This window comes from Vollenhovia emeryi, unplaced genomic scaffold, assembly GCF_000949405.1.
Source record: "Vollenhovia emeryi isolate VEMERY1.0 unplaced genomic scaffold, V.emery_V1.0 DF939132.1, whole genome shotgun sequence".
Taxonomy (NCBI): Eukaryota; Metazoa; Arthropoda; class Insecta; order Hymenoptera; family Formicidae; genus Vollenhovia; species Vollenhovia emeryi.
In genome coordinates this window covers 288,582-303,395 of record NW_011967234.1, presented here as the reverse complement: position 1 = coordinate 303,395, position 14,814 = coordinate 288,582, and the positions used below count along the sequence as shown (strand labels likewise).

The following is a 14,814-nucleotide window of genomic DNA, read 5'->3' as shown; positions in this document are numbered from 1 at the left end:
GAAGAAAGACACGCCAAATTTTCATAATCTTATTATACAGAATCTTATTATACAGAACTTCTACGTGCAACAATGCTCGACGATATCCGTATTTTCCTGGCATAGGACCGAAAGGAAATAAAAATATTTAACGTAATACGTGCTAGGATCTATTTTATATAGAACAGGAAAATAGAATTTCTTGCAATTTTCGTAAAATTGAAATTGTCTTACAAAAGAACAATACTTTTGACAAGTTTATTTTACTATAGGAAAGCGGCCCCGTCATGGAAATTGCTTAAAAGTTTTATCCATAAGACACATATCTCAAAATTTAGAAAAAACGATCGCTCATTTTAATAGTTTGGAACTCGCATAAATTTCTATAACAATCAGAAAGTTAGAAGGGATAGTTTTAAAATATATTTCTTGTCTGTATATGTCATTTATGCAAATATATACACAGAAATATATTATACCTACACTAAACATGGATTGTGTAAACCAATATTGTTAAAGTGCCATTTTATCTGCACAAATATGACGTGGTGCGTTGAATTCTCATATTGCCTTCTGTACATTCTTCTTTCAGAATATGTTACTTCGCAAAGACCCAGATTTATGGTATCGCTTTTTAACTTCTCTATATCCTTCCTAGATTTTGGGCGCATATACCATAAATAAAATACAAACACAAATCTTAACACAAATACAAATACAAATCTTAACAATCCAAGTGTAAATTCACTAAGTATTCACAAAGTATGATAGTCGATTATTCAATGTTTTGTGCCAAATTGCTTCCGGTACTGCAGAAAATAAGATTTATTATTATTTCCCGAAAAGATCACGATGCAGCTCAACTGTAACTACGAATAGTACGAGAATAATGGCCAGTTGAAATTTAGCATTTTCTATTTTATAGTCATAATCTTGATTTTGTTACTTTTAATATTGGAAAACATAATGAAGGAGTAATGCATGGTTTGATATCAGCAATTGAAAAGCGATAATACTATTCAATAAAACATGCTAGTAACTCATGTAATAAATGTACAAGTCCAAGGAGACACGCAACAAGACTGTAATCTGCCGACGAAGCCTAAGCTTACTGCACGTCTCGTGCAAAAGAGGCTTCCGCGTTCTTTGCACGCCATCTGAACGTTTTATAATCACTACGTCTCTCTTTCTCTTTCGTTATCCCTCCTCACTTTTGCATTCTCTATCTTCCTTACTTAGAAAAATGTCTGGCTATTAATTCACCCTCGCCTCCTGCCGCGCATAACGCCTTGACGGAACGTACCACCTGGTAAAACAAGCTACATAAATTAAACGGTGGATTATGTATCCCAAATTTTCTTTATTTTCCAAACAGCGGAGAAGAACGGCGCAAATGAGTAAAGGTTAAATGCAGCTTGTGCTAAAATAGGAACTTGTAATTATGAAGCACATCCGCATTTTGTGAGAAGGATAAATACAGTTTTATGAGAATTTATCGTTAGCAGCTTTTCTAAAACATGATGATGATGAAGAATTGTTTCGAAACTACATTATACAGTAATAATTTTTGTATCTTTACACGTCTATGCGACCACGAAAAAAAAGCAAATATATTCGCAGACGTTTATTATTCAGTATATTTTTATTAATGTGCCTCGGCAATTACAGATCCTCTTTTGCCCCAGTAAAATTAACAAATGATGAAACGATCCCGGATCGATCATCGATATACATCTATTTCGCGGCGCATCTTATGACAATGATGGCAACCAATCGGTTTCCAATTTGATACAGAATAGAATCCATTAACGGCGCCCTCGTCGACGCTTCCACCGACCGGATACATTTCGGCGAGTGTCAAGGTGGGAAATGGCAGAAGTAAAGCGAGAAGCCGGTACGGAAGTGACGGAAGAAAAAAGGTATTGCGGGCGAGAGAGCGCGACGAGAGTGGAAGAGAGAGGAGCGAGGGATGAAAAGGAACATACGAGATGCGCGTAAGCGAGCTGGCTGGCAGCCGGTAGCTGACTCGTACCGATAAGAAGTCTCGATCCGCGTTCGCTTCCGCAGTTCTCTGTCCGACGCTCCGTTCGTTCGTTTCCTTTCACGCGCCTCTTTCTCCCATTCTCCTTTTTGCAAGGAGAATACGACATTAACTGACGGACGAAGAGCGACGTCGACGCGACGCGACGTAACATGAAGAGTGATAGCGGCATAAGCGATGAAAGCGACAAACTCTATCGGAGTATTGAGCTCAAAACGAAATAGGGAATTTAAGTGTCACTGTTCAATGGTGAGGTCTTTCCTAGTATCTGCCGTTCCTCATTGTACTTCCTTTCACCATATCCTTCTTGCTATTGTTCCACCATTTATCATCCTTCTTTTCTATATGCGTTTAAGGTATCCTAAAAATTGTTAGATGGCTTAATTTATACGCTTATTATCGACGTACACATTTTTGTAAAAAACAATAATATATACGTTAATGCAATTTAAATACATTATTCGTAACATAGATTTTAATTAGCTATGTCGTGAAAACAGTATAAAGTATAAAAAATAGAAATATATAAATTATGCATGCTTTAAGGATATACACGAAGTAAAATACATATTACGTTTTAACCTAAGACATGTGAGAAAAAATGTTTAAAGATTTCTAATCTAATTCAGAGTATTTATTTTTTAAATAATCATTGTTGCAAGTAGTAAATTCCTCATCGTCGATCTATTCTCATTCAAATACATCCAATTAGATACCATTCCAAGTTCATTTGTTGCCGTTACATTTTCTGTAAAATGCACTTCAACGATTCAGCGGTTTGACATTAAACTGCTGATGCTAAAATGTGATGAAATGTTTGCACAACACGAAGATTTCCGCTATCATTTGATGCGAGATATATTGTATATCTCAAATCAAATGCTTATCTTCGATTTTGAAATACGTCGAAATAGTTTCTTCATTACGCATTAATAATGAATTCGCGTATAATTAGGTACGAAGATTGTACACTACAAATGAATTAGCTCTTATGTTCAAGCACTTTTATAAGTTGTAATTATCAATACTTACAGATTGTTTACTGTGTTACACTTCATAAATAGTTAATGTTTCGTAATTTGTAGTTTTATTCAAGTTTTCGTAATTTGTAGTTTTATTTTACAATGAATATCAAAACAAAAAAATCTAACAGATAGAATACAGAAAATAAAGAGACATTTAAATTGAAACTTTCTCTCTCTCTCTCTCTCTCTCTCTCTCTCTCAAAAGTTATATTTTTAATCTTTTAAGAAAGAAGTAAAAATAGTTTCTACAAATATTAAGCAATTAAGATAATTTGTATTTACACAATTATATTTTACCTCGTTATGTTCAGTTGTGTCAATTAGCAGAGTTAAAACACGCAATTGGAGATTTCGGAACTGAGCGATCTATCACGAACACTTGTTATCATCATATTATCGAGCAACCTTCATCAGGTAATATTGATATCGCCTGCCGTTTACTCACTGACTGATTAAATTAATCTAATAAACGTACACGAAATAATATTAACTAATGGATAATTTATTCATTCAAAAGTATGTACAATACAATGCCGTCCGTTTAAGTCGTGCAGTGATAACGTAATACAATACAATAGCGGTCCACACATCGATATATTGCTTGAAATTATAAGTAGAAATTATTAGCCGCGCATCCAGCTTGCCATGGAAAATCGCAAACTTTCTTTATGGGATTGAAGTGTAAGTCATCGGGACATTTCATCACAATTGCTCGGCCATAATCACAGACGAAGTAATGTTTGCAGTTGGTGGGGTGAGGAATGAGAATAGCCTCCTCGTCTTCACCTGGCACTCTGCTTGGGCATCGCACTTCGTTTTGCGCTTGGACATAAAATACACTCAGCAGGCACACCAAAAGCGCAACGAGGAATATTGCTAAAATATTGAATAAATTGGAAAATATTAGTGACAAGTAAGTAAACTGCCTAGAGTAAATTTTTCACTTAAGCTTTAAAAATGAGAACGCGTGACACTAGAGATACAGTGATTATTATTTTATACTTTACAAATTATATGGATCGAGTAAAAATACAAATTTACGGTAAAGTATATTAAAATTATATCTGCAATTTTATTTAAATTACCACTTGTTTTCGTAAAATTATTATTACTTATTTTTATGTAATTTACACGACAATTATATTCACCAGAATGTAAAACTCATTGATCACGTTTCCCTCGAGCAACAAGCTTACCTTTCATCTTGCTGTTTATAAGTTTTTCCCTTTAATTTCACTCTTTACACGAATCACACGGAGTTATGTATCGATCGGGTTATGTATCGGGTTATATGTTCGACTATCTGAAGCCTCCTTATATATCTTGATCAATGGATTCTATCATTCTAGATTACTCTCTATCGCTCCCACCCTTTCTAAGATTCATATCCTTATCAGATACACGTATCACAATCGGAATGAATGGTATCGCGATAAACCTGCGACTTAAATATTTCACATAACGATCGCGAATAGCGACAGTTTCGTTAATTTGCATCTGAGTTGTCGCAGATCGTACCTAATGAAAATGTTAAGAAGATGAAGGGGTAAGCGAGTAAATGAGAAAAGAAGGGATTTATAAAGAGTGAAACGAAATGAACGAAATGTAGGATGAGCGCGAGAGAGCCAGGGAGAATGAGAGAAAGCGAGAGAGGAGAAGGATGCTGGCTGACACTCGGACAATGCTGGCGTGGTGCTGTCGCGTTCGGTTCCTGGTTATGGCGGGTGCACAATGCCTATTGTCGGGCAACCCACCATACAAACGTGTGTGCTGACGCTTTCACACAACGGCCAGCTCTAGCGCTCTACCTCTATCTCATCCGTTCGCTCTCTCTTCATCGCTGTACTTTCTTCCGAAGACGAACACAAAATCTTCCTCCTTCGTCGTCGTTTTCTCATAAACTCGCGGCTTTCGGCAAGACCAATAAGATATGTGAAGAATAATATTGATTTTTTTCAAATGACATCGGAGAAGTAGTAGAAAATGAGACTAAAACGGATAAGATGGAAGGATGCGAGAAGGTAGGAAAATCGTATTTGATCGTCGTCGCTCTTTCACTATACTATCTCTAAAATATCGACACAAAATTACAATTGATAGACATTTCAGTATTGCTGCTGCTACTATGAGATGTAAAGATGTAAAGGATTACAGATTAAAATATAAATGCACAGCTTTTTATTCTGTTATTTGTTTAAAAAAGTACTTAATTAGTGGCAAAGGTATTTATATACATATTGTGCAAAAAACAAGTTAAGGGACAATTAAAAAATTTCTCATAATCACTTCAAAGTTTAATATAATTATATTTTGTTTTGTTTCGTTTTAAAGAAACAGAGCATTTTTACTCACAAGTTGCCACACTCGTAATGTGCTCGAAATATCTAAAAAAAAGAAAGGAAAAATCCTCTCGTACAAGAGGAAAGACGAACTTTCGTTTTGTCACTTTAGCAAGATGTTCATAATTTGAATTCAATCGTTTGCAAATCACGGTCTCGTTCGCGTCTTATACCCGATTGTTCGGAACTGCGCGGAAATTGGGTTCCCTTTAGGAAATGAGACATTTCAGTCGACACAGAGAAACGATTGTTCGAAAACGGTTGGACGCTTAGAAACGTAAAATATATCGTTTTCTCGGGACGTGCCAAAATTTTGATCAACTCTCGGTAGTAAAGCTAAAGTTTGACGTATAAGAATGTATCGCTTTCTCCGTGTTTTAACTTCAGATCAATCGCAATTGTTATTGAACGAACGGCTATCGCAAACAATCTAATGAAAAATAGAATACAGCTGCCAATATTCATATAAAGTGATGGTTAAAGTAATTACGAGGTTATTAACAGATATATTGGCTGTCGATCATAATGTTTAAAAACATTATGGTACATGAAAATGTTATCGTTAATATTTCCATTCCCTATCCGGCTGCGTAAAGAAGAAAGAAAGAGAAGAAGAGAACTCGATCTCGCATACTCGCCATATTGGCATACACGCCGCCTGCGTTTTACGGCCATATTCAGCGATTTTGCATATCGAGGCCAGACGTGTATATGTGCGTACATTATAGGGCCGGGGAAAAAAAGAGAGAAGGGTGAAAGAGGAGAAACCCATCGCCGTCCTTTCTTCTCCAGCGCCACCAGAACTGCTGCAGGCCCATTCACCTTTTCCACATCGATTCACATATATACGGCAATCGCAGACCTTCTTGAGAGCTCAATTTATCGCGGAACGGCCTCCGCTGCCGCATCAGTACAAAGCGTGCTGGTGTGCGAGACGTATACCCTCCTTCGGATCAAATTGTCATAATTGAATAACCAAAGAGATAAGCGAGCTCCGCTTTGACTACGAGTGCGCTCACGTAACTTTGGCAACGACCTCATATACGGGTCGATTCATTTAACCCTGGAGTGCCTCGAGTCCACTTGCTGTTCAATTCTAAAGTTCCCCTTTCGCGTCATGCCTACACGAATTCGTTTTTACGATTGAACCGATTAAATCGACCTACTTATTTGTCAAGTTCTATATGTCGTTTATCTTGACACCTGTACGAAACTGATTATGAAGGAATCTTAAAAAAAAGTGATTATAATTATCACGAGAGATACAATCACCCGAGAATACCTATTATACTATAAAACTGATTGAAAGTTGCTTAAAAATAATTTGACTGCATAGAACAATATTCAAACTGTTGCAACTTTATAATAATATTCAGGGAGAGAGAGAGAGGAGGAGGAGAGGAATAAGACAATTGTAAAATTGTGCGATTCATTCTAGCGATCAGAAAAGAAAGGCGGCACAAAAGAAACACTTGATGAAGCTGATGGAAAAGGTTGATATGAAATAAACGAGATCGGGCGGAAACGGAGGATGCGGATATCGGGGATAGCTTTAACGGTCTTTTGTTTAGCTGACTCCGCCGTTCGCCGGCATGCCGGTAATTGCCACAATGCGGGGTGAAAAGCTAGAAAAAGTACGGCGCGCAGCGCTGGAAATCAGAGAAAACGGTTAATCGAATGACAAGTTGATCGCTAATTTTACTCTTGAGACTTGTACATACTCATTGTACACTCAAAGAAAAATTATGTATTGCATAAAATCATTATCCTTTATTTTTAACTTCCCCCAGTCCATACCACGTATGTACACGCAAAAGAGAGGAGAGTTTATCAGAAGTTTTATAATTTTTATTTCTCTAGACATGAGCAATAATGTTAATTGTTTTCTTTATTAATGTCTGGTCAATGAAAGATCTGGATTGGAACTAATTGTAAGTACATATCGGCATTCGCATTAGACAACTAGTTAGAGACTTGTTGCTGTGATTTACAATCATGGAGGAGGCAAATTGGGGAACAGTCGGGAATATGTCATAGATTTGTGCCTATGAGAAGTGGTATTGCGGACACAATTGCTTCTGTCGCGAGGACCGTAACATGTGGTTACGTGATACCGCTCTGATTGCGCTCATTACGGATTTATTAGATTCGTGTTTTATCATTCTTTGTGACGCAATATAAAAAGCGAAATTATTACACCTGTTTCATACATAGTATACAAGGAATCACATTATTATATATTTTGCAAAATATAAAAAGGCACTCTTATTAAACTATTATATTTTTTAAGCAAATAAACATTTTAAGTTTCGAAAAAGTAAGATAATTTCACAAACTAAAAATGTATTTAAACAATTGCTTGTCTTTGTTATTAAAATTGCAAAATTAATAATTATCCTGTCAATGATATAACAAATTGTTTTAATTCCAACATGTATGTATACGATTAAATATAATACTGAAATTTGTATCTGAGTTTCCATTCCCCAAACAATATTTTTAGGAAATTAAAGAGGTAAAAGATAGCATTAATATCTGACTCCGTAGAACACGAACTTTCTGTGATTATTTGATATTTTTGAAAAAATGTAAGTTAGAGAGACCCAATTCAATGAGTTATACAGCACACTTGGTATTACAGCTTAATACAATAAAAGGTTTGCAATTTAAATCAGAGAAAAATAAAGACATAGTATTTTTTCAATATTACGCAATTGAGAAACGTAATAAAAATATGAACATAAAATCTATGGTAAAATCTATGATCGTAATTTTGAATTTTGAAAACAAAAGATATAAATATAATTTTATATAATATATTACAAAATATATTATAATACAAGTTTGCATCGCAACTAGAATTTCAATAACTTTCATTTTGACAATTTATTTTAGGTATTTCAATATATAAAGATACTTTTATGATTTACGATTTATGACAATGACAAAGATTGCACATCAATACAAGACAAATGTAATCAAATATTAACAAAATTAATATAACAATGAACATTTTAAGTTTATATCCACGATCGAGTTTTTATTGAATAATTAAAAATGTCACTGGCAGAGCTCTTCGCTCTTACGATCTCAAGTAGAGGAGGTCGCTCTTGAAATTTGCATAACTGCTTCAACGATAGGAGCTTGCTTGAAATATGGCGTTTTATTATTTTCAAGGCACTTCACTTGGTTAAATGTAGACAACGACTAAAAGGTGAGCACAAAAGGATCGGAAGCTGCAAGAAGATAAGTTTGCTTAGAAATGCTGCAATGCATGCAATTTTAATGTAGCAAAAGTCAAATAGTTGTGATTACATTGAAAACAAATTTTCGCTACCGTAGCTAATTATGGTTTGCTAAAAATATTTTGCTGCCATAACTACAGATATTAGCTGCCTATATTTTACAACCGAAATTTAGTTGTCACGTACAGTTTTTAGCTACGGCAGCTACATTTTCCTTCCGTGTGTAAAAATTTTTATTGATAAAATGTCTCATAAAAATTAATATTATTTTTCGTTAATAATAAGTACTGGCAGGTGGGGGGTTTTTCTTAATATTAGATTTTGTGACTATGTTGTAGACTGTAATAATATATAGTATATAACTTATTTTAATACAAAATTATATTTCTTATTATTTATTAAAAATTTATGCAATTGTATACAAAATAGTTTAGATTAAGAAACAAGACGATTTTCTAAGATATAACATTTTATATGGTATATTTTTTATATCATTTTTAATACGCAATTATTTATATTAAAAACAAAACATTGATGTGTCTAAGTTTTATTTGATATTGTTAAGATTACTATGCACAGAAATGAACGATGAAAATTGAGAACTGCCAATATGCGAGATATTGGCTGACTAAGGTAAAAGATACTACTACTAGTAGTGCTGCCAGTGCAGCAGATATAAAATAGGATTCTTGATAAAGCGACAGACGGACGACGTGACGTTTAGCGCACGTGTTTCACATATCGCTATGATTTCAAAAAAATAGCACTACCGTTTCTTATAAATAACATGTTGTTTCTTACATAAAAGAAAAATCTACAAATATTGTCTCTCTGTCTCTCGTCCCCCCCCTCTCTCTCTCTCTCTCTCTCTCTCTCATGAAAACATTGTTGAAATCACGTTACTGCATTTGCAATTAAAAATTAATATTTGTCGTAAAATGTTATTTATTTTACCAGTAATGTAATTTAGGTAAATCTATTAATTACATTCAAATGATACTAACGTAATGCTAATTAATCACAGCAATTGGCAAATACATTAGGACGCTTCCGGAAAAATCACACACGTTGAAGATTCTGGTCATGTCCGCGGCATTAATTCGTTACACAAATATACCCAAATACCGTCGCGCAAGTAAGTGTAATTACACGAATAATTATTTCTTTGCCGTCTCGCGGAAGGAATTATCTGTAAGAACGGTACACGGTTGCACTGTCGACGAGATGTACGCTAAATGTCAGTACGAGCATTTCCTACGTTACAGTGAATTTCTTGTGGCGTCGAGGATTAAAAACATTTTATTGCACAGCAAATCGCTGGTATTTATTCAAGTTTCAACTTTCAAAATTAGTTTACGGATCACTCTTACTCCCCTCCGTTACTCTCCTCACCTGGCAAATTTCCGCAATATCCTCGCTAATCATCATCGTGCGCTCCAAAGTTTCGAAGAGAAATGAACTATTCATTGCGGTCGACCTTTACGACTCTCGTAACCTCTACATTTCTTACTTACTTATTCTCCTTTCTGCGTTCCTGAAAGTGATCTCTCTCAATTCCAGAGTTATTGCCCTATTTTTCTCACTTACAATTTCGATACTCGATTATGTTTATCTTATACTTTTATCCTTTTTATAACGCACATTCAGGGAGAACAAACTTCAAATTTTTATATTTTATATTTTTATATATAACTACATTTGTTACAATATAAATCATTCCAGTACTAAATCATTTCGTTTAATTAATTTATTTTATATTTATGACTTCTGAATAGTCGTGACATATTATTTGTCATATTATTATTGCACCTTCTGCGTTAGAATATATCACTTATATTGGTATATTAATATATCACTTATATTGGTATATTAATATATCACTTATATTGGTATATTAATATTGTGTCATTATTAATAATTTTAACCGTTTTATTTTTAATTTAGCTTTTACATTGGGATAAATAAATTTTGTACTAAAACCATTTATCAGCAATTATAATTACATTAATTATGTAATTAATTGTTATATTTAAAATGCAGCAATGATAATATTTTGTCACATTGTTAATATCTGCTTCGTTCTTAATTATTTTAAACTGTTAAAGTTCTTGTTAATATTTTTTTAATATAAAATACTATTTATAATACTAATTATTCTTTGGTAAGGTATAAGATATTCCAAAATAATGAAAGGTTAAAAAATGACAGACACTGTGCGGCATTATTACAAAACTCTGGTGTATCTTAATATGTTTAATATATTTAAAATATAGCATGCATTGTGGAAAGTTTTGAATTTAATGATGTATTTCCTGCCACGCCGAAATTGACTCAGTAATTACGACGTACTGCATAACAAAGAGAACAATTATTTTACATTTCATTTGATTAATGATGATCTCTGTAATAAAACTGGCATATACGTATATTACATACATATTTCAATACAATAATGAAAAGTGTTTATACATATATCTCATGGGTGATATTTCTCGCTAGACAAAGTAAACAGTAAGAAAAATACACAATTTTCGACATTCATTAACGAGATAGGAAGATATTCAAATGTAGCAGAAACATCGTAAACTGTGATAATAAAATTTCACACGTGAGATGCCAAAATCAATAAAATAAAATCGCGAATGCCTCATGTTGTTTGTGTGAGAAGTTAAAAAAAGTTTTCAAATTTAATTCAAATCGATTTAAATAATTAAATTGAGAAAAGTTTATAATAATAGATAGGTATATCGTTTACATTTATTCCAAATTCAGACAAAGACAATGGTATCCGGAAATCGTCGTAAGCTTCATTAGTGCTAGAAATCGATCCTCATTATGACAACGCGAAACCGTCACGATGCATCTACAAACCGGATCTGAACATCTGAGGAAGACTCATCAAGTTTCTCCATTTGCATCGGGCATGACCTATTTCCATAACATTATCGTAATACTAGCATAAGCGCTCCCGGTTGCATGATGTGGGAACGACATCGTCGCTTCTATGATCAGTCCTGTTCCTAGCGTAAGGAAATTACAGGCGAATATGACATTTGTATAATATTGTAATTTTGTTATCAAAAATACTTGTTATAAATCATGATTTTTAATTTTTAGTTACTGTTTATTAGAGAAATATTTTAAGATTGTAGTGGTTTAAAAAAAAACGTACAACAATAGAAACACTAAACATGTGACACATAAGCAATTACTAATTAACATCATTTAAGATAGTCACATTGATGAATATACTATATATAAATTAATGTAATTAAACCAAATATAATTATATATTATTATAATATGCATAACTTACTAATTATTTAGTAATGTAATTTTATTTTTCTTTTAATAATATAATTACAAGTAATTTATAAATATTGAATAATGCATTTCTATCAAAATCAAATAATCTATTTTGAAACATATTTGGGGAAGACGACAATATGTAAAAAGAACCATCGGTTTGTTACTAATCTATTATCTCTGGCAAGAAAAATATTATAAATTTTTCTCGTTGATTGTTGAAATTTTTACCTATCATTTCTGCCGCAACTCCGCAGAAACTAAGTGGCAACGTATTTTCCGGACCGGCCGCGAGGAGGAACAATGAAATGAGCAAATAACTAGATTCTCACGCGCAACGGAACAATAATGGCACCGGGGGAAATTTTTCACGGACCCGTGGGCAAAATAATTTGGCAACAGATGCGTCGCGTCGCGTTTTCCGAGCCACCCGACCAAGAATAACGGAGCAGAGCGGAGTGGAGCGGAAAGGGTGGAAGGGCGACATAAGCGACGGGGGTGCTTCGTGCACCGGGAACGCCACATCGAGGTGACACATTTTCGAGGTCTGCAATTGCAACATTCTTATTATCACAAAAAAAGCACGAGATAATATTAAAAAAGCTGGAAAATATATGCTTTATTTAAAATAAGACTATATAAATGTGTAAAAGATAATTTTTTGAAAATTCTGTTGTATACGTCTTTACAATAGATTTCATAAATACATTTTTTAATTAATACTTTTCATAATGTATGTATAATCATTTGCTACCTAAAATACCAATTCATACAAATAAAAATTTATGCGGATACCTTGCGTTCAAAAAAAGAAAACTTTTTGTTTTCTCTATATGCTGCGAAAGTTAATGTTACAAAGAATAGAACATTTTTTAATAATCTCCGAACTTTTTCATTTCTAAATGAAACATCGGTCAAATACGAGTATGTACTACAAAATTTGATCAGGATCTTCAAGAATGTTTTCCACATGAATTGGAGTTTTTAGTTTCTAACTAATAGCATATACTCTGACGAAGCGTGGCGAGAAACGATTCGACCCTCGCAAGATTGAAGGCTGATACGTCGTGAGGATGAGAAAGACCACAGACGAAGGAGTGGAAAGAAGTCGAGAAGGGAGATGGGATACAACTTAGAAATAACAAGGCCGAATGACAAGAAAACAGAGAAGAAGTTGAAGCTAGGGAGGCGGAGGCCCGTTCTGTTGGAGGAGGAAAATGCCTTGTGGCGGTATAGAAGCAGAGTAAGAGGGATAGGGGAATAGAATCGCTCTGACGAGAACGCGGGGGAAAGGAGCGGAGGCAGGGTGTAAAGATAAGAGCGTTACGTGAGCGACTCATTAAGGGATGCAAATTAACCGGTGCCAACGACGTTACCTAGCTCCCTCGAAACTTCGGGCCTAGACCAACCACCGGCACTACCTGCGGTAGTCGCAGTTTGTCAGAAGTGCAACGTGCTTCGAAGCCCCATTCGGACACTTTCATGCGTAGTACCTATCATCCGCATGTTTGGTGGTGTTTTCGCAAGTAAAAGCGGAACGGCGCGGCGGCGGTGCTCGAAGCGCCGTATCCGCAAAGAAGCACAGATTTATCTAAGCACGGGAAAGGGGAAAGACCCGCCGAATGGTTGTTGTCTCACGTTTTATCGTGCACCATGCTGCGCGCGACTGCGCATCCGTTTCACGACGGGCGCTTCCTGGTGATATTCCGTTTCACAACGCAGCGGTAATAGAATGTATTACGATAGTTATTTCGATATTTTTACTATGTTATATGCAGGACTCGCGACTCTTTTTATTAAAGAAATCTATTTCGAAGAATTATTTTTACTAAACAAAAACCGAATAGCCACGATTGATGATATTATAGAGGAAATTTATGCAACGTAATATTAAGATAAAATAAAATTTTAGTATAGATTCGATCAAATATACGGAAAAAATATACGGAAATCTGGTTATAAAAGGTACAATTTTTTTTACAGGTTTTATTAATCTAAGATGCTGATGTCATTTTCGGGTTGTCTGAAGACAAAGAGCAGGGAAAGGTAGCATTCAAGCAATACGTCATTCGTATCTTGATGAATCCGCAATCAACGCGTGTAAACAGCTTGCTTGTGCAGAATTCCATAAAAAGTTAAAAGCAAGGAAGCATAAAGTTTTAGTCGTAAAGAACAGAGTTTCTATTTGGCTCGTACTAGCTTTTTCTCTTTTCTTATATACAGCATCTTTCCTGCTGAAACAACTAAATATTATTTTTAGATCGTTTACTACTGGTTTGTTTACTTACCCGATATGTAATACACTTAATGGACATTTGAAACATACCGGTAATTCTCGAGGCTCTTAAATTTTAATCGCAATTTCGTCCATTCAAATCTTTTCATGGAGCTCTCTTTTTATGATCCAAGACAACTTCGAGAGTTCGAAAGGCTCCCTTATAAATGACTGTCCAGCTACCCTATGATTTATAACAGCTTTTAGCTTGCACGGTCGCAAAAAATTACGTCCGAGTAGAAATATACTCGCGAGCGGAGGCAAACTTTTCACGAGAGACACGATCTACCACTGTAAAAGAGAATACTAAATTGAAAGATTTTAACGTTAGGGGCAGACTTCTAGGCTGCAAATGTCGAGCAGTGAAAATCCATTTGCCGTCATCGGATACATAAATTTCATGCATTATGCATTGAGAACGAAATAAATTCTAATTGTTACATAAATGAAATGATTACACATGTACAATAAAGCGTGCATTCGTGAAATTATAATAATGCATATTGCATTATTATTTAAAGTGCTTACGCATAACAGTTATTGGTTACTATTTGTTGTAATTACGTTTCAATCATCGTCATCATTATCATGAGTTATTAATAAT

General features: G+C 34.5%; 2 protein-coding genes across 2 annotated transcripts in view; both read right to left on the bottom strand.

Annotated features, from left to right (window-relative positions):
• LOC105568077 (nucleolysin TIAR-like) overlaps positions 1-14,814 on the bottom strand; it is a 307,843-nt gene that overhangs the window by 236,165 nt on the left and 56,864 nt on the right. The gene's annotated exons all lie outside the window — the stretch shown is intronic.
• LOC105567994 (peritrophin-1-like) lies at positions 3,527-4,388 on the bottom strand. The gene is made up of 2 exons (XM_012023319.1): positions 4,242-4,388; positions 3,527-3,921 (listed from the first exon to the last, which is right to left on the bottom strand). The coding sequence occupies exons 1-2, from the start codon at positions 4,246-4,248 to the stop codon at positions 3,653-3,655; spliced, it is 276 nt and encodes a 91-aa protein (XP_011878709.1). The 5' UTR covers positions 4,249-4,388; the 3' UTR covers positions 3,527-3,652.